General features: G+C 47.9%; 1 protein-coding gene across 2 annotated transcripts in view; it reads left to right on the forward strand.

Annotated features, from left to right (window-relative positions):
* Positions 1–23,349, forward strand: part of PRKCB (protein kinase C beta) — a 315,746-nt gene that overhangs the window by 141,277 nt on the left and 151,120 nt on the right. For both annotated transcript variants that reach the window (XM_026515615.4, XM_026515616.4), the window contains exons 4-5: positions 19,657–19,768; positions 20,133–20,261. In XM_026515615.4, coding sequence (XP_026371400.1) covers positions 19,657–19,768; positions 20,133–20,261 — 241 coding nt within the window. The remainder of the gene's footprint in view (positions 1–19,656; positions 19,769–20,132; positions 20,262–23,349) is intronic.

Here is a 23,349-nt window from a genome sequence, read left to right on the forward strand (position 1 = left end):
GCAGAGATCAGTTGCCCTGGATGATGTTTGGGTGATATCTGTACTAGACGTGGGTTTCTACCACACTGGTGACTCTTTTACTGGTGGTGTTTGGTTGCGTGCAAAGGAAAACCCCCTTTGGTTAACTTTCTAAATAACTAAGTTAGAAAGGAATTTATTGGAAAAGCTATGATGTACTTAGAGAATTGGAAGAAAACTGGAACGATCAGGCCAGCTACATCTGATTTTGGTTCTTTTGTTGCTTTGGTTTTAAATTCACATTCCAGAAGAAGAGAGATTATTTGGTCAAGTTCACGTTACCTAAGTAGCCCTTGGTTGGGTCTTTACAGTGTTCCTTCCAAGAGTAAACACAGTGTGGGTGGGATGGCTTTCAAAGGGAAAATGAGGCATTGCTACCAAAAAAAAAAAAAAAAGAAGAAGAAGAAGAAGCAGAGAGGTTAGGCGGATCAAAACAACACACGGCCTCTACAATTTCTAAATGCTGCTTTGCAGAGCATAGTTTCTAAATGCTGCTTCGCAGAGCATAGTTTCTAAATGCTGCTTTGCAGAATACAGATAGGTTGAGTGCTTAAGGATTATTTGGGGAGCCTGCTAAAACCAGACTTCACCTGAAAAAAACAACAGACAAGAGCCTGGAAATAGGTATTTTTAAGTCCTTTAGGTAATTCTGATGGGTCGCTGAGTTTGGAAACCAGTGTAAGGCAATCGTATCATAGCTCTGAAGCCAGAGTAGTTGTGTTTGCATACCACCTCTGCCACCAACTAACCGGCTGGGTCATCTTGGGCTGGTGACCTGACTCTGCCTCAGTTTCCATCTGTAAATAGAGGATACAATGAAGGTCAACTGAGCTATTCCATGTTAAGGGCTTCGTGCCACGCCTGACACAGAACATGTGCTAATATTCTTACCACCGACAGTCCTTTCGAGTCTTAGTGAGTTTCAAAAGTCCAGGCATGCATCTTGCCTGCCACAAAATGGAAATACGCAGTCGCCTCCCATGGGCTGGCTGGAGGGAGAGTCTGATACAGCGGTGGCAGTGTGATAAGATATGCTTCTTCTGGGCACTGTGGAGCGAGTGCCCTGCGATCCCTCGGCTCCTGTTGGCCGTGTGCCTGCTGAGGCTTGCGCAGTGCAGAAGCAGCGCGGAGAGGTCAGCAGGAATTGCTTCTCCATAACCCTTTGTGTCTCACTGTCATAAAGACACAGCACTTCATGCTGGGGAGGAAGAAGCAAATCCATGATGCGTGGCGTCCTGAGAACAGAAACCAACTGTTTCTCCTGTGCAGAAAGGGCAGGGCTGCCGTGATTTGAATGAGGTGCAGATGTCCCGGCTTATGAATTATTTTAGCTTCTCCTAGTTGGGGGCGGACCAGCCTCAGAGCCTGATAAAGGCCATTTCCCAGATATTTAGCCTGTGGAGCCTGTGGGCTTGGGGGAAGCAGAGAAATCAAAAGGCAGATGACCCTGGAGAGAGGCAGCCTGCAGGGATGTGAAAGGCGCAGGTCCCAGAGTCAAAAGACCTCATTTCTAGTCTTCCTACTGTCTCTAACTTTTTCCCGATGGCTCCCCCTACCTCCAGTGGCCTGGAATTCTAGGATTTCTAAATGCAGTATTTTAATTTTTATTGTTTTACGTTTTTTGTTTGTTTGGTGATCTCTATACCCTCTACACTCTACGTGAGGCTCGAACTCACAATCCCGGGGTCAAGAGTCGCATGCTGTTCTGACTGAGCCAGCCAGGTGCCCTTCAACACGGTATTTTTAAAATGTAGTAACATCCAAGAGCCAGCATTCATAGATATAATTCTGTTCTAAGCACTTTACATAGAATAAGTCTTTATTTTTCCTCACACTCTAGATAATCCCATTGCTATCACCGATGAGGGAACTGGGGCACTCAGAGACTAAGTGACTTGCCCCAGGTCACATGAGTAGTGAGTGGTAGAGCCAGGAGTCAAACCCAGGCAGTCTGGCCCCCAGAGCCATGTCCTTACTCAGTACCTCAAACTGCCTCATAACCTCAGCCCTGTCCACCTGGACAGATCTCACAGAAGCAGCCAACCCTCTTCTCCGAGAAGTGCCTTTCTAGATATGCACCCCCCCTCAAGCTCTGGGACCCTAGATAGAGCCTTGGCCCTATTTGGTTCGTATGCATGTGGTGGACATCTGTCCCAAGCTGGACCTGTCAGATGCTCTCTTTAGGGATTTAGAATTTGGAATTAAAGGTGCTGGTTTTAGTCTGCAGGGAACACATGGCTTTTGAAAACTGTTCATGGTGCATGAAAAGTGTCCACCTTTAATGAATTCCCACACAGCAAACATTTCCCTGGAACCAGAGGCCCTTCTGGGTTCCCTTCCACTTCCCCCACCCCCAGCCCCTTCCATCAGATCAGCGACCCAGGCCAGCAGTAGTTTGCTGGCTTTTTTTTTTTCCCCATTGAACTATTTGTTGTCATTTTATTTTGTTTTATTTCATTTCGTTATATTTCAGAAAGAACACTTAACATAAGATCTACCCTTTTAACACAGTTTTTAAAAAAAGATTTAATTAATTAATTAATTTAGAGGGGAGAGAGAGAGAGAGAGTGCATGAGCCCGGGGAGGGGCAGAGGGAGAGAAAATCCCAAGCCGACTCCGCACTAAGCACAGAGCCCGACACGGGGCTTGATCTCATGACCCTGAGATCATGACCTGAGCCTAAACTAGAGTTGGATACTCAGCCGACTGTGCCCCCCCAGGTGCCCCCTCTTAACACACTTTTGGTTTTATTTTATTTTTTTTATTTTTTAATGATTTTTTTATTATATTATGTTAGTCACCATACAGTACATCCCCGGTTTCCAATGTAAGGCTCGATGATTCATTAGTTGTGTATAACACCCAGTGCACCATGCAATACGTGCCCTCCTTACTACCCATCACCGGTCTATCCCATTCCCCCACCCCCCTCCCCTCTGAAGTCCTCAGTTTGTTTCTCATAGTCCATAGTCTCTCATGTTTCATTCCCCCTTCTGATTACCCCCCCTTTCTTTATCCCTCTCTTCCCCTACCGATCATCCTAGTTCTTATGTTCCATAGATGAGAGAAATCATATGATAGTTGTCTTTCTCTGCTTGACTTATTTCACTTAGCATTATCTCCTCCAGTGCTGTCCATGTTGTAGCAAATGTTGAGAACTCGTTCTTTCTGATAGCTGAGTAATATTCCATCGTATATATGGACCACAACTTCTTAATCCAGTCATCTGTTGAAGGGCATCTCGGCTCCTTCCACAATTTAGCTATTGTGGACAATGCTGCTATGAACATTGGGGTGCATATGGCCCTTCTCTTCACTACGTCTGTATCTTTGGGGTAAATACCCAGTAGTGCAATGGCTGGGTCATAGGGTAGCTCAATTTTTAACTTTTTAAGGGACCTCCACACTGTTTTCCAGAGTGGCTGTACCAACTTGCATTCCCACCAACAATGTAGGAGGGATCCCCTTTCTCCACATCCTCTCCAACAATTGTTGTTTCTTGCCTTGTCTATTTTTGCCATTCTAACTGGCGTAAGGTGGTATCTTAGTGTGGTTTTGATTTGAATTTCCTTGATGGCTAATGATTTTGAACATTTTTTCATGTGTCTGTTAGCCATTTGTATGTCTTCATTGGAAAAGTGTCTGTTCATATCTTCTGCCCATTTTTTGATTTGTTTATTTGTTTCTCGTGTATTGAGTTTGAGAAGTTCTTTGTAGATCTTGGATACCAGTCCTTTATCTGTAGTCTTAACACACTTTTAAGAGCACAATACAGTACTGTTGACTATAGGCCCAATATTGTGCAGATCTCTGGAGCTTACTCATATGGTTTAACTGAGACTTGATGCCCATCGATTGGTAACTCCCCCTTTCCCCTTCTCTCTAGCATCTGGCAAGCACCATTCTAATCTTTGATTCTGTGAGTTTGACTGTTTTAGAGAGCTCATCTAAGTAGAATTACGCAGTATTTGTCTGGCTTCGTTCATTGATATCATGTCCTCACAGTTCACCCATGCCCCATATGGCAGTGTTTCCTCCTTTTGGAAAGCCCGAATAATATTCCATTGCATGTATACACCACATTGTCTCTATTCATCCAGCTGTTGATGGGCATGTAGGCTGTTTCCACATCTTGGCTATTGTGAATAATGCTGCAGTGAACATAGGGTGCAGATATCTCTTCGAGTTCCTGATTTCATTTCTTTTGGATAAATATCCAGAAGTGGGACTGCTGGCCCATGTGTTAGGTCTATTTTCTATTTTTTGAGGACCCTCCAAATGGACTAAGGACCTGAATAGACATTTCTCCAGAGACCTACAAATGGCCAACAAGTACATGAAAAAATAAAATGCTCAACATCACTCATGGTCAAGAAACCCTGTCAGGGTTGCTCTTACCAAAAACAAACCCAAAAGACAACATGTGTTGGTGAGGGTGTGGAGAAATAGGAGCCCTCACACACTGTTGGTGGGATGCAAAATGGTGTGACAGCTGTGGAAAACGGTGGGCTGTCTTCTGAAGTCTGTACAGATAGAATTTTCCAGTAGGCCCTCTCTTTCCTTTCTCCTCTGCTTTCCTCAGTGTTTTCTTTGTGGCCCACATGACTTTGGAAGGATGCATCTCATTCCATTTATCAGGATTTCCAACTTCAAAGCCAGCGGGGGGCCTGGCAGATAAGTAAATGAGTCGAGTGTGTGATACAGGGAGTGTCCATCTGGTGTGTGTGCGCTCCGTCTGGAAGGAGAAGCCTTTACCCATCTCCAGTTTTTGAGGGTTTTGTTTTTTTTGTTTTTGAAATTCCTGCTTTTTAAAAGACCAAGGTCCAGATTTTTTCATTTTTCAAGACAAGTCTGAATCTCCTAAATTTAGATGTTGACAGATAACCGGAGAATAACAAGTGCGGTGTATTTTAAGCACATTTTTGGGACTGGGCTCATGCTGTGCACCACCAGTTAAAACCTCTACATTTGTAGGTCGGAACTGTCCATGGAGGGTCTCTCCCACCCTCCTTCTAAAGGGAGAAGAGAAAATGTGAATTTAGTCAAATGAGCCTTCTTTGGGAAATATGGGGGGCACTGCAGTCCAAGGCGGAGAGCCTTAAAAATATGCAGAGGTCCCTTGACCCTGGCGCCTGGGTGGAGCTTTCAGTTGGCTAGGACACCCCACTTGCTTTAACTCTGGACCCTGCCCCGGAGGGAAGCAGCTGCTGCCAATGCCCTCTGCCGTTCTAGCACTTTCTAAGTCCAGTGCGATCAGCCAGGGCTCTGGCAGCCCATTGCCTCTCCCAAAGGCTTTGAGAGGGGGTCATTCATCATTCTGCATAACTATCAGGTGCCTCTGCTGTCAGGGGCTGCATAGACACCTCTGAGGACTCCCCTTGGCTTCTTGTGTTTGGTCAGCTACCCTCATCATCAGATCTTGCTATTCTAATTCTGCTGAACTGGGAGAACCAGGCCAGTTCAACTTTCACCTTTTCCAGATATTGAAAAACATTTGAAGAGTTTTGGGCATTTACTCAGCACCTTCCCCTGATTTCTGGGCTGAAATGGATTCTTCTATTTTTAAACATTTGGAGGGGGGCATTTTTAATGGTAGTTTGGGAGTGAGGGCAGAGTGAAATGTTCAGGCTCAGGTTTGTGGTCTTGCACGTTCAAGAGTATGGACTCTGGGGGCCTGGGTGCTCAGTCGGTTAAGCTTCCGACTCTTGGACTCTTGGTTTCAGCTCAGGTCACAATCTCAGGATCCTGGGGTCGAGCCCCTCCTCAGGCTCTGTGCTCAGCAGGGCGTCAGCTTGAGATTCTCCCTCTCCCTCTCCCCTCCTGCTCATGCTCTCTCTCTCTTTCAAATCAATCAATCAATCAATCAATCTTTTTAAAGAAAAGGAGCGTGGACTCTGGAGCCGGCCTGCCTGGGTTCAAAGCTTAGTTTTGCTACTTACTAGCTGTGTGACTTTGGATAAGTGACTTAGTCTGGCTGTGCCCCTGTTTCTACATTTTCAGGATGAGGATGGTAATGTGCCTACTTCCTGTTGTATTAAACAAGTTGTGAGTATTAAATAAGGTAATGTATGCAAAAAGCTTAACAGTGCCTGGCATATTATGTAAGTGCTTGACTCAGAATCTTGGACCCGATTTTGCTTTCCATCCTGGCTTTGCGGTCCGGGCTCTGCTCCTTAATTCTGCGCCTCAGCCCTTCCTCATGCAACTTTCTTTCTTTGTTCTTCTCTACCCTTCAGCTGTGATTTTCCAGAATCCTGCTGAGCAATGGTCCATTCTTGGGACCTCTTCTGTGTTCCTAGACTTCCCTGCCTGCCTGTTCTCTCCATTGTCAGCTCCTGTTGCACCTCCTGGCTAGTATTTATAGCTAACATTTATATAATGCCTATCCTATGCCAGGCGCTGTTCTAAGTGATTTCTATGCAGGAACTCATTGAAACCTCACCCATGAGAAAGATCCTCTTTCTGTGCCCATCCTATAGAGAAGTTAGCTGACTTGCCAGGTCACATGACTAATAAGACGCTGAGTCTGAACTTGAACTTGGTCTGGCTCTTGGGCCTGCTCTCACCCAGCACAATATGCTGCCACCCACTCCTCTCCATCCCCAGAGACAGGACCTCAGCCTAGGCTCCATTCACCTTCCCTGGACCAGTACCTTCTTGTTCTGAGTCCCTGATTCCTCTCTGTCCCACCAGCCTGTCACCTCCACATTGCAGGGGAGTCGTCTTTCCAAAAACCAGATGTGACCCTGTCATTGTCCTTGCTGGAAACGTATCGGTGGCTTCCAGCTGTTCTTGGGGCAAAGCTGATGCTCCGATGTGGCTGCTAAGCAGGGTTGCCACATGTCTCTCTTCCTCTGCCCCTCTGGCCCATACACAGACCTGCTTCATCTGTTGCATTGGAATCCCAAAGGGGTAGTGCCCCTGTTATTCCTGTCATTCTCACAGAGTCCCCTTCGGAAGAGGAATTGTAGGGTCACCCTACTCAGAAGGCCCTCCATGCTGTGCCCTGTTGTCCCTCCAGCCCTTTGCTGACCACGCCCTTGCTCGCCCCCGAGCTTCCTCCTTGCAGCCTCTGGTCCTCCCTGCTCCCCCACGCTAGGTGGTTGCACTTGCTGCTCCTGTGCTGGGCTCCTCTCTCTTTCCTTCCCCCAAGCTCAGTGAGGCTCTGTCCTGGTTGTGTATCTCAATCATCTGCGGAGCTGTAGAACCCAATAGAACTCAGAATCTCTGATTGATTCAAAACCTCCCAATTGACTTTACTGTGCATCCAGGATTAAGAACCCTGGTTGACTTGAAACTCATCTTCCAGGCCACAGCTCAAGCATCGCCTCCTCAGGGAAGCCCTCCCTGACCTACCTGACCAGGTCAGTTCCCCCTATTTTTTTACTCTTAGAGCACCATGTACCTCTCCTTGCTGTCACACATCACAGGGTGACTTCACATTTACTTACATGGTGACAAAGAGCCCAGATTTGGCATCCAAATCACTAGCTGTGTGACCTTGGGCCAGTGACTTAACGTCTCTGTGCTTCACTTTTCTCCCCAGTAAAATGGGGATACTAATAAACCTATTTCACATGATCAGTGAGGGTCAGGTGTGTTAATTATATGTAAAGTTCTTAGGACAGTACCTGGCATATGTTAGCTCTTACTCTCATACTAACACCGTTGAGCCTTCAACAACATACGTTTGAAGCACATGAACACTTAAGCATGGATTTTTTGCAGTTCAGTACCGTAAATGTATTTTCTCTTCCTTGTGATTTTTTTAAATCACATTTTATTTCCTCTAGCTTCCTTTATTGTAAGAATACAGTGTATAGTACATGTAACATATAAAATATGTGTTGATCAACTGTGTATGTTATCAGTAAGGCTTTTGGTCCGTAGGCTATTCATAGGTAAGTGTTTGGGGAGTCAAAAGTTATGTGTGTATTTTCAACGCGGGGAACCCCAACCCCCGTGTTATTCAAGGGGCATCTGTAATTATTATCTCCCACTGGAATCTATGAATCCCTGATGGAGGGGGAGTCAGTATCTGCTGTTTGATCACTGCACACGGATCATGTGTGGGCACGCGCCAGGCACATCACAGCCCCCGTAACTGTTTGTGGAGCAGAATGGCATCCCAGTGATGTTCTTGGTCAGGGATGGAGGGCCAGTACGTGAGGAACTCAGATCCTCAGCTAGGCTTCTGGTCTCTGTGGACCTAATGGTTAGGGTCCTCATTTCTAGTGGTTAAGATCATTAGGGTAAGCATCTCCATGGTCTTGTGGTGCCCGGAGTCCCAGGTGCTGATGGTGGCCCAGCAGGCACTGGCTTTAGCAGCCTCCCTCACGTCCTTCTGCATGAAGGTTCTTTCTGCTTCCTCTGAAATGCAGGCTTGGGTACGCCGAGGGCTTCTGGGGCAGACGGAGCTGTCAGGAAGCTGGGCACTGCGCTCTACACCCAGAAATCAAACTGACAGCGTCTTTGCGATTTGAGTGACCCTTGTGTCCTGGTCTTGCTTTTGGGCAACCCTCACTCAGCAGGGAGAGAGGGGCGCTCCTCCCTCTGTGGACTAATGGCACTGTGGGGAGAGGAGGGGCAGCGAGGGGCAAGGAGGCATGTGTGTGTGTGTTGTGGGTGATGGAGGATTTATTTATACCGCCAGGCTGTGATCTGTGACAGTGTGACTGGTCCCTGAAAGATGGCTGTACGCTCTGAGTGATGAATTCACATGACGACCTCCACAGGAAGAGGCGGGGCAGACTCCGTGAAGAGCCCAGACCCTGAGGTTGTCAGAACTTGAAGGCCCCCTGGGGAATGCCCTGTTAACCCCATTGTTTTCTGAAGGGGGAACTGAGACCAGAGCGTGGGGTGACTTGCCCAAGGTCACAGGTGGAGTTTTCATTTTAAGTTAACATTTATGGGGTCCAGACACCGTGCTACAGCACAACGTATAATCGTGACTTCATTAATCCTCACAAACCTAGAAAGCGGGAGCATTTATTACATTCGACAGACACTTACCTAGTATTTACAGAGCACTCTCTTACAAATATTAACTCCTTAACTCTTCCTGAGAAAGCAGAGCTGTTGTCATCATTCCCACGTTCAAGATGAGGACACCGAAGCACAGAGAGGTTAGGTAACTTCCCCGAAGTCACACAGCAAGGAAGTTGTTGAGTTGGGATTCGATGCCGGGCAGCCTTGCCATGCAGTGCATACTACTCTTCTCCACATGATAGCTCTTGGCTCCATTTTACAGGTGGGAAGATCAAGGCTCACATAGTGTAAGTAACTTGCTCAAGGCCAGGAAGTAGCAGAGCTGGGATTGAATTCAGACTCTCTAGCTTTAGAATCTGACTCCTGAGCTCTCTACTGTATTCCTTCCCCCGGGGGCTGGGGTCTCATGGCTGAAGGGTCCAAGCTGAGGACAGGGGATGGAGGCTGAGGCAGAGCTTGAAGCCAGGCAGGTGGCAGTGGGGTGGCATCGGCCAGGTGTCTACCTGGGTTGAAGCGAGATCCCACGCAGTGGACTAGGGGGCAGAGTCCCAGCCAGGTGCCTTCTGTCCAAGTTTCAGATCTTAGCTCACACTTCATTTCTCAGGAAAGCCTCCCAGATCTGTCTGCCCAGCTCTGAGCCCCTCACTAAAACTCGGGAAGCACCGGGAGCTTCTCTGCAGCAGTCCGAAATGTACATTTGTTTGTGCTTGTTTACCATCTCCTCGGAACGAGGCCGGGAGCCCATGACAGCAGACCCTGTGTCTGATTCTGCTCACCCAGCACCTGATACACTCGACCAATACTTGGTGAATAAATGGATAAGTAAATGAATGGCTTCTTGCTTGAGCGGAAGGAATCAGTGCAGGAAACCCAGATTGAAGTTCAAGAGGTGGGAATGTCTATGGGGTTTACTGGGACAAGTTATAACTCAGTCGACATAGGGATGCCCTGGCTGGCAATAATGAGTAATTAATAATAACAGCTGGTATTTACTGAGTGCCTGCTCTGTGTCAGGCAACTCTTTTAAAGGTTTTAGGGAATTCACACCCCATGACCATCCCCGGAAAATAGATATCATTGTTATCCCAAGTTAACACGAAGTATGGAGCCTTTAAGCAACATGGCCAAGGGCACAGACAGGTGGAGGTGGAGCTGGCTTTTGAATCCAGGCACCTGGCCCGGAGCCTCACCCTTTAAATACCTTACGAAACCACCTCTTCCTGGTGGATGGAACCCCTCACCTGCTGGAAGGGGTGGGGCTTCTCATGCTCTGCTGACTCGGGTACCAAGTTGGAGCTGAATCTGTCACTTGCATGCTTGATGTCTTGAAGCCACTTAGGGTTGGAGTTGCCTTGCAAATGCGCATAGCCTTCTGGAAGAAGGAAAGTGACTCCTGTTCGCTGGGAGAATGAGGACGCCCTCCTCTACCCGAGAGTGGGTCTCCATTTCTCGCTGAAGCTCAACGCTTGTGTGCAGCTGCTGTTTCATGTGGTCTCCCTCGATTGTACCAGTCAGGGTTGGGGTCCGGCAGGAGTGACCCAGGTGCCTGCAAGGGCCAGCGAGTAGTGAGTGGGGACTGTGGGGACTCGCAGACTATATGCCCCACTTGAAGGGCATGGCCAGGACTCACATCCAGCCCATGGTTGCCACAAGGAGAGCTGGGCCAGTATCGCTAGTTCTGAGCTTCTCACCAATATTCTGTGGAAATCTGAGTGATGCAACATCCCCACCCCCACCAGAAAATCGTGGCTCCCCTCAGCTGTGAGTCTCACCTGGAAGCCTGGAAATACATCCCTGTGAGAGATTCGCATGCTTGCTGTAAAGGGTGGTGGCCTCATCACCCTCCACTGACTTAGCTAATGAATTGAGATCATTTGTTGAAAAAGCATATAAATCCTGGAAAGGAAGACTAGCTTAATAACGTAATGGCAATGAAGAAAAGTTTAGAAAAAAACGTTTTCTGGAAAGACATAAAGGACTCAAATTACGTGTGAATTCATTCCTTCTTGCTCTCTGTCTCTCTCTGCTTGTCCCCTGCTAGCCCTGACTTGACATCACCCAGCTCACCCACCACCCCCTTGGCTCACCTCCAGCTCCCAATGCTGCACTGTCCCTTGTTCTAAATTCTGATTGGCCCAGTTCTTCCTCCATAAACTACATGCCACTGACCAGGCCTCAGTTCACTCCGCACTGGCTGGAAGTCTGAGGTCAGATGCTCTACTGTCCACTGGACTGATGCTGTAGGCGGGCGTTTTTCTATAAGGACAATAAGTAGCGTTGGCCAAGATTGGCCTTTCCAATACAATCTGGAAATCTATGTGGGTGAGAATCACCGTGAACATTTTCAAAGTGGACAATAATGCTGGGGTAGCGGTGGGTGGGTATAAAGTGCATGTTTTCAGATGCTCAGATGTTATAAATCTATGGCGTATTAAAGTGGCATGGAACCGAGGTGGGGATAGAGAGAATCGGTGGAGCATAAGAGCAAATTTAAAAGTGAACAAAGGATACATGAGATTATATGATAAAAGAGGCATTTCAAGTCAGCAGGGGGCAGATACCTCCCATACATTTGTTGTTACAACTGGCTACACATTAAGAAAAAAATGAAGGTCTTTCCTCAGAGCTCCTGCTAAGCCGAATTCCAAGGGAAGTAAGGATTTCGGTGCAGAAAGTGAAACTGTAAGATGTTGAAGAAAATACTGGGAAGGACTTTCTAAATATAACAGAGACACAGACTGTAAAGGAAAATGGAAAAATTGGCACTTTATTTAAATATACACACACACGCCTTATTATATGTTGAAAAAAGAACAACAAAATTAAAAGGCAAATGAAAAACTGGGAAAATATTTACTGCCTGTATCTTAGGTGAATGATTCATATTCTTAATCATTATATAGGAAATGTGTTACAAATCATTTAGAAAGAAACAAACTTGAATTTAAATACAGATGAAGGGTATAGATAGAAAAGTAATGGTAACAGTGAGCATGTATGTAATGTTTATTTCCACCAAGGACTACTAGGCAGTTTCCATGCATTCATTCACTGAACTCTCATTAACTCAGGAATTAGATACTATTATTATTATCCCACTTTCAGACAAAGGAACGAACACTTAAAAGGGTTAAAGAACTTGCCCCAGAATCAAAGAGCTAATCACTTCCAGAGCCCCTCTGCGTTAGGTTTGACCGTAGCTGCTAATTAACCCCTAATATTGACATGGACTCCAGTGCAGCTCTTAATGCAGGAAATCCTATTTAAAATTCTCCCCAAGTTTACACAACAGAAGCACGGCCTTCCAATCAAACAATTACTTATTTGCAAAGGGGCGGTTGCTGGAAGAAGGCAAGGCGTATCCAACGCTTGAGCAAACTGTCACCGGGCACGAACATTTACACAGTGTTACGAGCTCTATTGACTTGCTTCTCCAGGAACAAAACGAGAGATCTTCACCAAATTACAGTCTCCCCCTTTCAACTGCGGGGCGCGCGTAATTACAGCTTCTCACATGATCCGCATTTCATGTTCCCAAAACCTCCGTCCACACCATCCCCAGGAAGGCTGCCTTGCTTCTTTGTCTCTTGGGCAGCTTTGGTATTTTGTTTGTGGTTTGGGGTATGGTCAGACCGTCGTGTTACCCAGCGCGTGGTGGTACCTGCTGTGAGATTTGTTTCGTGATGCCCAGAGAAACCCTTAAATATTCTACTCTTCATGAAAACTATACAAAGATATGTGTGGAGGAGTCCTGCCCCCTGTTCATTTTGTTTCCTCCTGCCTCCACGGATAAACACTTGTATTAGCTTCTCTTACAGTGTATCCTTCCAGAGTTCCTTTACGTGGGTTTGAGTAATTTAGAATACTTTCTTAGCCCACCTCACTTTCTCGCACAAAAGGGAACATGCAACATAGACTCTTCTGCACCTTGGTTGGTGTTTTTTCTTTTTCAGGTTGACTTAAAAATATGCCCGTAAGGTTTTTCCGTATTCGTGCAGAAGACTCATTCTTCTGTATCCCTACCCGTGTAGCATGCCGAGTACCTATATTATGATTTATTTAAACAGCTCCCTACCTATGACACTTGGCTTATTTAAAATATTTTGCGGCTATAAATAATGCTGGAGCAAACAACCCGCATGTGCATTTTATGTATGTGTCTCCCCAGCTTCTCAACGGAGACGATGGGGATGCACGCTTAAAAATTTTATTTTGGGAGTTGGCTCTTTCACTTTAAGGTGTATTAGAAAAAAACATAATTTGCACATTGATCCCACGAGTTCACACTCTTACAGAGTTTTATTTTAAAATAGGTTTATTTACGTAAAGGGTATGCTAAGTTGAAGAAAAACGGCAAGTACATATTATAGGTAGTATGCGGACATGCAGAATGATGACGGCTCAGGACCGACGTTTGGGAAATGTCACTGTGAGGATTTTTTTCTCTTCGGAATAATGAAATCAAGAGCTTGTACTTCCTGTGGGGGGGTGCACTATGCTGGGAGCCAATCTATGAAACCAGGTCATGAAGTGGGTAGTGAGTGTTTTTATATCTCTGCTCTGTGCGCAAGGCACCAGAGACTCAGAGAGGTTAAGTCATTTGCCTGAGGTCACACAGCTAACTCCAGAGCCCCTGTTTGTAACCTTCCCTGTGTTCTGGTGGTATTTCGAACTGGGATCTTCAGTTTTACATGGCCCATCTGCCTCCTGGGAAATGTGCCTTCGGGGGCTTTTGTGGCCTCTAAATTCCAAGGATGACACAGTCCAAATTTTCAGGTCGCTTTTATTCCTCCTCTGACTGATGTTGTTGGTGTGTGTTTTCTCGGCCTCTGTGCTTCAATCCAGTTTCCCAATTTCCTGCAGCTTTGCCTCAGTTCAGCCAAATTTCAGCCCACCGGTGAACAAAGCCACACAGCCCATTCAGACCGAGAAAGGCTATTTTAGGCTGTAACTTAGATGTTTAAAGACTTTTTTTTTCCCTTTTGGTTTCTGATCTGTGCTTCCTTCCTCCTTAGCTGCTTGTGCTTGGAGTCAGGTGATGAACCAGTGATGCTGAGCTGGGATCTGCCCGTCCTTTGGGCCTGGGGGTTGGGTGTTGATGGTGAAGACTCTGGCTTGCGGGTGGTGGTAGGGATCCCCAAGCAGCCCGCCACTGGATGGTGCTGTGTTTGTGTGAGATGAAGGTTGCCATCATCCGTAACCCCCCTGTCAGGTGGGACACCCTCTGGGAGGCTGAGGAGCAGGGAGGCAACCAGGTGACACGCAAATGTCCTCACTCAGCTGCCTGGCAAACTTGGATTTCAGTCCTGGCTCTCCCATTCTCTTGCTTTGAGGCCTTAAATACATTACTTCTCTAAGCCTACCTGGCTCATCTGGAATACCAGGGTAATGATAACTCTTCCCCCCTTGGCCATGATGGAGAGTTAATGATGGGATATGGGACACTTCGCACAATGCTTGGCAGGTAGTCTGTGTTCGATTCGCAGTGGCAGTAACAGTCCGATGGTTCATTATTATTTGTCCCTGTGATTCAGCAGTCTCTGGGAGCAGGATCCCAAGTGGAAGGAAACTTAGAATCCAGGCTCACCTAGCAGAAAGTGTGATGGAACCTCGACCTAATGAACTAGTGGGGAGAGAATTCCATGCCAGGATCTTGTGGAAACGTGATTCCTAGGGTGGAAGAGATGACCGGGGACCATGGAAATCAAGGGCTGATCCTGGAGTGGGGATGCTGTAGTTTTAAACCTATTTCTGAACGCATTTGACCCTGAGCCAAATGAATTCATTCAGGAGGGTAGGGGATGTGTTCACACGGGGTGGGTTCCCAGTCAATGGACTGAAGGGAGAGGGGATGGGGGGTCTGAGAGAGGTCATAAACCCACGTTCCTACAGGGACCAGGCTGAGAGGGGAAAAGCAGGCCTGTGTGAGACAGTAGGGAGTGGCAGGGACAGCGGAGGACTGGAAGCCTTGTCCCTATCTGCAGGGATGACCACTGCTCAGCCCACTGGGACGTGTGTCCATTGTTGCCATAACTTGCGATTGTTCAAAGGAGCCAGAATTTTACTTTTTTATCTGATAGTTCATGATTTTTAAATGTAGTCAATTAACTTCAATTTTAGGAAGCATCATATGGAGCAAATTTAGCATGTTTGCAAAGTTGATAATGGCCCCTGGGCTCCAGATTGTGACCTCTGAGCACCAAGGAGGACCCAGGCCAGGGATGGGGATGGGTGATAAATAGACTGGAGGGGACCCAGTCTGTTTGGCTTGGGATCTGGGGAAAGTTCTGACTTAGAGGTTGCACGGATCCCCTGGCTCATCCCAGAGCTGGTCAAGGGCCACAGCCTCAAGGCTGGGGAGGGGATATATTTTCGTTCAAGGCCAGGCTGATGTCTAGCCCAGTTGCATTGGCACTACTGTACCGGTTCTGATAACACTGAAATACTTTAAAACTGATTGGTAAATAGCCACCAGGCCCTCTGAACCTCCTCTTTCCACTTGTCTACTTCTTCCCTTGCCAGCTCCCCACCCCCTACCTCTCCATGATCTGGCAACCAAAGAGTTAACTCCCAGCACAGCTAAACCTGCAGTTCTTTCTGATTGGTCAGTGGGCAGTAGCTGAGCCAAAGTGATTAGAAATACCTTGATGCCCATCACTGGTTGCAGGTAACAGATGCCTGCTTGGATTGGCATAAGCACGAAGGACACAGGGGACACAGAGGACACGGGAAGAGTCGAATGGCATTGGAGGACAGGATGCCAGGCCCCGGAGGGACTGGAACCAGGAGCTCCATCCCTCAGGTCATGTGGCCTGTTGTCTTTGTTCCTCTCTGTTCCTTGGAGCCCACTGTAAAAAAAGAGCCACGTCAGCCCTGGAGCTGCCTGTGTTCCTGACTGCCTGTGTCCCGTTCACTAAACATGTGAGTCATTTGAGCCAAGCGCCTGCCTCTGCACCAGTCACCTGTGTCTGGGGGAGTGGGCCGTCTCAAAGTGCAAACCCACCCATCTCAGAGGTGGCACTGGGCATGAGCAGGCACTCTGTAGGATTCTCCTTGAGGATCCCGGAGTCATAGGGCCCCTGCTGTGGGACTGGGGCTTTATTCCAAGCGCTCCCAGGTGGCAGGAGGGAGAAGGGCAGAAGTGATCAGGGGATGACCTGATTGGTCTGGGTGGGATGGTTGGGGGCAGGGGCTGGTACAACTTGAGCCCTCCTGAAAGCCTGGGCTGGGGAGCAAGGTTGGAGGGGCCTCTAAATAAACCAGAAACAAACCTTCCTGTGCAACATGCCCAGCAGGCCTTCCTTTCTCCTGTCTGGCTCTGATTGGCCTTGCACAGTGCTCTCCAAGTCATTTTCTGGAACAGCACATGCATGGCTCAGGGGCTCTCAGGGGTCAGCAGCGATGATTACAGCCCCCAGCTGCCACTGGAACTCACAAGTCTCTCCCTATGTGCCAGCCACTGTGCAAAATGCTATGCTTGCTGAGGCCGGGGAGCCCAGGGCAAGTCCCTGCACCCCTCAGTCCTCATCTGTGAAATGGGTGTAGTAAAGTACATACTTCCTAGGGATGGTATGAGGATTAAATGAGTTAATGCCTGCGTGGTACATCCCTGAAAAAGAGTTCCTGGATGAATAAATGCTCAATAAATACTAACTCTTGCTCATTTATTGAGCACCTTCTATATGCCAAGGACAGTATATGCCCGGAGCAGAATTCTCTTATGTTGCTTGCAGCTGAACATTGGAGGGATGAGATTAAACATGGAATTACAATACAGTGGTTTAAATGCTATGATGGAGAAGATCTGGGAGGGCAGGATATTGGTGGGGGGTTTTATTTGTTTCTCTCTGCCCTTAGAATTGTGAATTCAGTGAAATGAGGCATTCTGGCTCCTTGCTCACAGTTGTATCCCCAATGCCTACAAAGACCCTGGCTCTCAGTAAACATATGTTGGGTGAATGTGTGAAGGAAGGAAGGAAGTGCTATTGTAGCTGGTCTGGAACAGAATGGCATTTATGAAGTTGGGGAGGGAGTAGAGAAAAGGAGAGAAGCTTGGAGCATTCCACCTTCGGAGTCAGGCAGAGCCGGCTGTGAATCCCAGCTCAGCGCTGGGCCAGCTGGGTGACTTGGGGGAAAATCTCTCTCTAGTTTGGACCCATTTCACTGTCACTAAGATGGGAATGAATAACACCTCCCAAATGGAACATCATGAGGACCGGAGAAAGTGTCTGTGAGATATCCAGCGTACACTGGGCAGCTCTCAGGAAATGTTTCATTTACCTTCCCATTCTTTGTGCCACTTGGCATCTCCTCTTGTTGAAGAGACTTGATGGTGCCGAGAAGGTTCTTGGTCATATCTAGTCAGAAATGCTCAAATCCTTCTCCCTGAGATAACCCAAGGAGATGTTTGGTGGAGGAAAGTGAAACCCAGCAAAGAGGCCATTTATTATTAGCTGGGATTTTGTCCCAAATCTCAGGGTCAAGCTCATGAGGTCCTTGGAGACTCCCTTTTTCTATACCATGTACGCCTAAGGAAATTTAAACCATAATCAAAACAAATTCTTGGCTATACTGTAAGGTTCACATATCGGAACCAGGAGAGTGCACAAGAGCCAAGAAGAGAAGAGAACTTGCCGCAGTGTTTGAAGCAGAGCTGGCCCAGGCCACTCACCCCAACCCTCTCAGGGCTGGACCATGGGATCTGAAGCCGGCAGCCTCCAGGGGGCGAGAGAGCCACAGGAAAGAAAGAGAAAGATGGCAGGAGCACCTTTCCGCACTTGTGCAGGCTCCACCCTCTGAGGCGGAGCCAATCAGTGCCTTGGAATCTGACCAACCAGATCTGCTCTCCTGCTTGGCGGGGAGCCCGGAGTGAGAGAGGCTCTGAGCTCCCCCTACAGGCCAATACCGGTCATGAGCAGGTGTTTCCTTGGAAGCACTCACTTCTCAGCTCTAAGGTGAACGCCCCCAAAGCCTTCAGTAACTGAAGATTTTTTTAGTCAGGCTTATTGAGATATTCTTTTCATGCAGGGAAAATTCACCTTTTTTGCATATAGTAAAATTCAGTACAGTTTATAGAGAGAACATTTCAAGAAAAACTCTTAGCCCTTTAATAGCACATAACATAATATCTACTTATTGTGTCTATTTTCACTTGTTTATTTTCTGTTACTAGCATATCAGTTTTAAGTAAACATGTGACAAGCTGAACGAATGAGGGAAGAGAGGAGTAGCATATAGCAAAGACTGTTGTGTCGGGTCAGCCCTGGAGGGGCGTCCCAGGTCCACGCTCTCAACCTCTGTTGTACATTGTTTCACAGAGAAAGCAACTTTCAGGCTGGCTTTGGGAAAAGAGAAGAGGGAGCTCTGTATTTAGCGCAGTGACAGAAGAGCAATTCTTGAGGGAGAAAAACAACATGTGGAGCCAGAGGGGCATGTGGGGGTGTGAACGAGTCCTGTGCACTGAGAACATAGTATGTGTTTGGGGAGATATAGTTGAGATCATAAGGGAGATGTAATAATAATGCAAGAGCTTATACTGCTTATATGGTGCCAGGTGGTTCTGATCTCCACACAGATGAATCCAATTTTCCTTCCCAGTGGGCTAATAAGCTTGTAGCATTGCCATTACCTCCATTTTATAGACAAGAAGACCGAAGCACAGAGAGATTAAGAAACTTGCCCAAAGTCATACAGCTGAGAGGAACCCAGATAGTTAATGCTCCAAAGTCTGTACCTTGAAACTCTGTACTACACTGCCAGGTTATGAAGGGCATGTTTGTTAGTTAGGGAACCGTATAAGCTGCTGTAAAAAATAGCCCCCAGGTATAGTGACTTAGGCAAGACAGAATGTAGGTTTTCTGTCAGGTGTCTGCCCAAAGGGATGAAGTCCAAGGCCAGTAGTGTAGCTCTGTCCTTTCAGGATAGGTCTCCAGGTTTGGGTCCAAGGTGTTTGGGGCCGGGGAGGGTGGGCACATTCTTTTAAAGGGAAGGACCCTGAAGCACACCTATCCCACTGGCCAGAGCTTCATCACATGGCCACACCAACCTGCAAGGGAGGCTGGGAAATGTAGCCTCTCATTGGGTGGCCACATGCTCTGCTGAAACTCAAGGGTTCTATTATTAAAGGAAAGAATGGGTATTGTTGGAAAAACTATCTCTGCCACAACCTGCGGACTGTTCATTGGCCCTTGAACTCTGTTCTGTAGCGGATGAGGTACTAGCAAATGGCCTTTAAGCGGGGAGGTTTAAGCTCAGACTCGGGTTTTAGATCACTCCAGAACCCTCCAGAACATGCTCAGAGAGGATAAAGAGGGAAGAAATAGGAACAACGGGACCTGTTTAGCAGCTGTCTCTGGAGTCCTTGCTGCAGGCAGGAGTCAGGAGGTTGGGCTCTCGGATGGAGGCCTAGCGGCACAGGGAACGGGCTGGGGCTGCAGCGGGCGCCAGCTGCTGTCAGAGTCATTCGCTCAGTCAGCCGCTATTTATCAAATGCACGTCTGGGCGAAGAATACCAGTGATGGGCCTGACAGGTGTGAGGAACTCTGGGGCCAGGTACGGTCCTTGGTGAGTTCTCCAGTGATACTCCAAGCCCTGTGAGTCTGGCTTGCCACACTGACACTGGTCTCTTTTGTTTGTTTCTCTTGGCCTTAGGACCCCCGGAGCAAACACAAGTTTAAGATCCACACGTACTCCAGCCCCACGTTTTGTGACCACTGTGGGTCACTGCTGTATGGACTCATCCACCAGGGGATGAAGTGTGACAGTAAGTACATTTGCTCAGTGCCGGCCTTTGGTAGCTGGGCTGCTTCCTCGTGGTTTGGGGGTCCAGGTCCACAGCACATACTCCCAAGTCCTGGGTGGGCTGGTGTGCGTCCAGTTGTCCTTTGCTGAGCGATGAGCCTCACCCCCCTCAAATCTAGCGGCACTGACGGTTGCAATGCTGGCTTCAGAGCCCTTCGGGGTACGCAGAGTTCCGGCCTAGGATGCACCCTGGGGCTTCAGGGAGGACGGACAAGTCCCACCTCCTCTGTCCATCTGGGCCTGGGGGGAAGGGGTTGGAGGAGCCCTTCAGATGAGACCGGGCTCGAGGGGCCCAGCCTGAGCCGCGCCCCTTTCTGCCCTCGCAGCCTGCATGATGAACGTGCACAAGCGCTGCGTGATGAACGTCCCCAGCCTGTGCGGCACAGACCACACGGAGCGCCGCGGCCGCATCTACATCCAGGCCCACATCGAGAGGGAAGTCCTCATCGTAGTCGGTAGGTGGCGCAGGGGCTCCGGCACCGGCTTTGCGGGTCGACCAGTGTGTTGGAGGAGGGGAAGCTGGTGGAGCAATCAGCAGGGCAGGGGGGGCGGCAAGGGACTGTGTGACCCTGCCTCCCAACCCCCTGCCCCATCACAGTCCCTCCCTGCTGCAGGCACCTGCGCTGTCTGGAGCCCAGAAAGTTCCCATTCCCCCTCTCTCCCTCTCCCTTGCCCGCGTCTGCTCGGGACCTGTGGAGTGTGCAGGTCTATGTCCTTTGTTAAGGTGGCCAAGAAGGAATGCTGGGTGCTTCCTCGAACTTTCCCAGTGGGAAGAATAATCTTGGTGACAAACACCAAATTCTGGATTGTGACAACCTGGGCAGGAGGGGGGCTGCTGTGTGCGTCGCTGGGGGCTTTCTGCGTATTTGAAAAATTTCTTTCTTAAACCTGACGGTGGCTATGTGGGTCCCTGTTGTATGATTCCGTATACTTTTTGCACTTCTGAAATATAATAATAAGAAAGAAGGATAGTACAGCTGGTGGGAGGGGTGCAGGGGGATGAGGGGCAGACAGGAGCAGGCCTGTCTGCGGCTCCTGGAACGGAGGATTCAAGAAATGCTTGGCTCTGACGTGCAAAAGCTCCAGCAAAGTGGAAACCTGGCTTTGCTGGTTACGTAAATACTCAGCCATAGAGCTACAGTAAAACCCACACTGAACCAGACAAGAACGGGACTAAAACTTTGGAGGAATTCTCTTCTCAAATGCTTGTGACACAAACTGTAGATTATTTATAGTGCATCAGTATACAAGGTTTTATGACTTGGTAACTTAAGAAAGTGATGCCAGAAGAGATTGATTTTGCAAAACTTGGTCTACTTCTGAGGTCCCAAACTGGTTCGGCAGCTCTGATGTGTTAAGCCCTGTGCAGGGAGAGGCTTCACTTACACCATGTAAAAGTTGAAAAATATCCTTGTAAAATACAGCCCTCGTTTTAAATTGAGGTTTGTGATACCCAGTGGGCTCTTCGGAAACGTGCATTCCATTGAATTGTTTTTTCCTCCAAAAGAAAGGCAAGTGGCTGACTTCTTCCCATCGGGATGTTTGCGGGCTCCCCAGGGAGAAGCAGGCAGTCACTGGCTCTGGAGAAGAGGGTTTTCCTAGCTGTACTGTCTTAGCTTCCTGGTGCCGGGGTGGGGCAAAAATGAGACCCTGCTGCCCTCTAGTGTCCTTCTCTAGGAACTGTGCTGGCTCTGGTCTGTTACAGGGGGCAGCCTACATTTATGGAACCCACCCATCGTATACAGAAACTTTACTTAGTATAATGCCCTCAAAGTCCAGCCATTGTTCTCACCACAAAAAAAGAAGTGGTAATCATGTGGTATGATAGAGGTGCTGGCTGACGTTGGCAGTAATCGTATTGCAGTATATACGTGTGTCAAATCAACACATTGTACGTAAACGTACACAGCGTTCTATGCCAATTGTATTTCAGTAAAAAAGCCTTCCACGTTATTTCTTTCATCTTCACAATAACCTTGTGAAATATCCGTTATGTTTGATTTATGAATGAAGATGCTAAGGCTCAGGGAAGTTAGGCTTCTAAGAACTTACACCATTAGTAACAAAACAATAATAAAGCAGTAGCTAACATTGGAGTTTCTAAAAATGTGTCAGTCACCGTGCAAAGCCCTTACAGGCAATGTCTTGTTTAAAGTTTTTGAGCAACTCTCATGCGCTAAGTAGTAGTATTATCATTCTACTCATCCGGAAATAGGCTTAGAAAGCCACACACTTCATCACCTAGGTCTGTTAGACTAGGTATGATATACTAGGTTACTTTTTAGCTTGGTCCCCCTCCCCCCCCACCTTATTTATTTCCTTTGTGGTTTAGCTAGGTTACCTCTTATGGGTATTTCTTGGGGAGTCTTTTTCTGATGTGGTGCAGTACAACATCTCTTCAAATTCAAGGTCAGAGTCTTCCCCCTTACTTGCAAATCTGCTCGGGCGTATCTTGATCACAAGCTGATGGTTCTCTGTCAATCCCGCTATGTGCCTACGAACCGGGGGTGTACGATCTCCCAGGGCTGTTGTACCGAAATGCCACAAACTGGGCAGCTTGGAATAGCAGGACTTTACTCTGTAACACTTCTGGAGGTTAGGAGTCTGAACTGGAAGTGTCAGCAGAGTTGGTTTGCTCTGGAATGCTCTGAGGGAGAGTCTGTTCCATGCCTCGCTCTTCGTTTCTTGTAGTTTCCATCAATCTTTGGTGTTCTGTGGCTTGGGGTTACATCGTCCCAGGCTCTGCCTTCATCATTGCATGGCATTCTTCCTTGTGTGTCTCTGTGTCCAAGTTTCGTCTTATAAGGACACCAGTCATTGGATTATAGCGACTGTAATCTAGTATGACCTCATCTTAACTTAACTACATTCACAAAGCTCTCATTTCCAAATAAGGTCACATTCCTATGTCCTGGGTTTGGGATATGAATATATCTTCTTTGGGGGACACAGTTCAACCCATGACAAGGGAAAGGGAGGGAAGTTGGGGCTCCCTTAGAATTAGGGGCAGAATATCTGCATGCTCAGGGTTCTGAGAGCCTTGATGGATTACCTACCAAAGTTTTCATAGTTGTGGTTTTCCAAGCGCTTTGATACCGGGCCATTCAATGGAGAGGCAGTATTGTTGCTGTCCTATGAAAGAGGAGCCCAAGACTCAGCAAGGCTGGATGATTTGCCTGGTGTCACGTGCAGAGCGGGGGTGAGCACTGAGGTCTCCTAACGGCAGGTCACGGTGGCCTGCTGCAGCCCCTTCCCCGTGCCTGGGGCAATCAGTCCTGGGCGTGGGCTTGTTGCTTGTCTGACAGTAGGAGAACCTGATACTCTGACCACAGTTCTCTAAAAATAGAGCCGAGATGGAGATTTTCGTTCGAGTGATTTATTGAGGCTGCTCGTGGGGGAAGGGGAGTGAGGGCCGAGCAAGAAAAGCGAAGCAAGAGAATGGTCTCCCTGGAAGACTAGCTTTGGCCTCCTGCAGGGAGCTGGCCTCTCAGGGTCGGGAAGTGCTATGGACTGCGGTGTGTCTCCCCCGCCACTCCCACCCCA

This window comes from Ursus arctos, unplaced genomic scaffold (genome assembly GCF_023065955.2).
Source record: "Ursus arctos isolate Adak ecotype North America unplaced genomic scaffold, UrsArc2.0 scaffold_2, whole genome shotgun sequence".
Lineage (NCBI taxonomy): Eukaryota > Metazoa > Chordata > Mammalia > Carnivora > Ursidae > Ursus > Ursus arctos.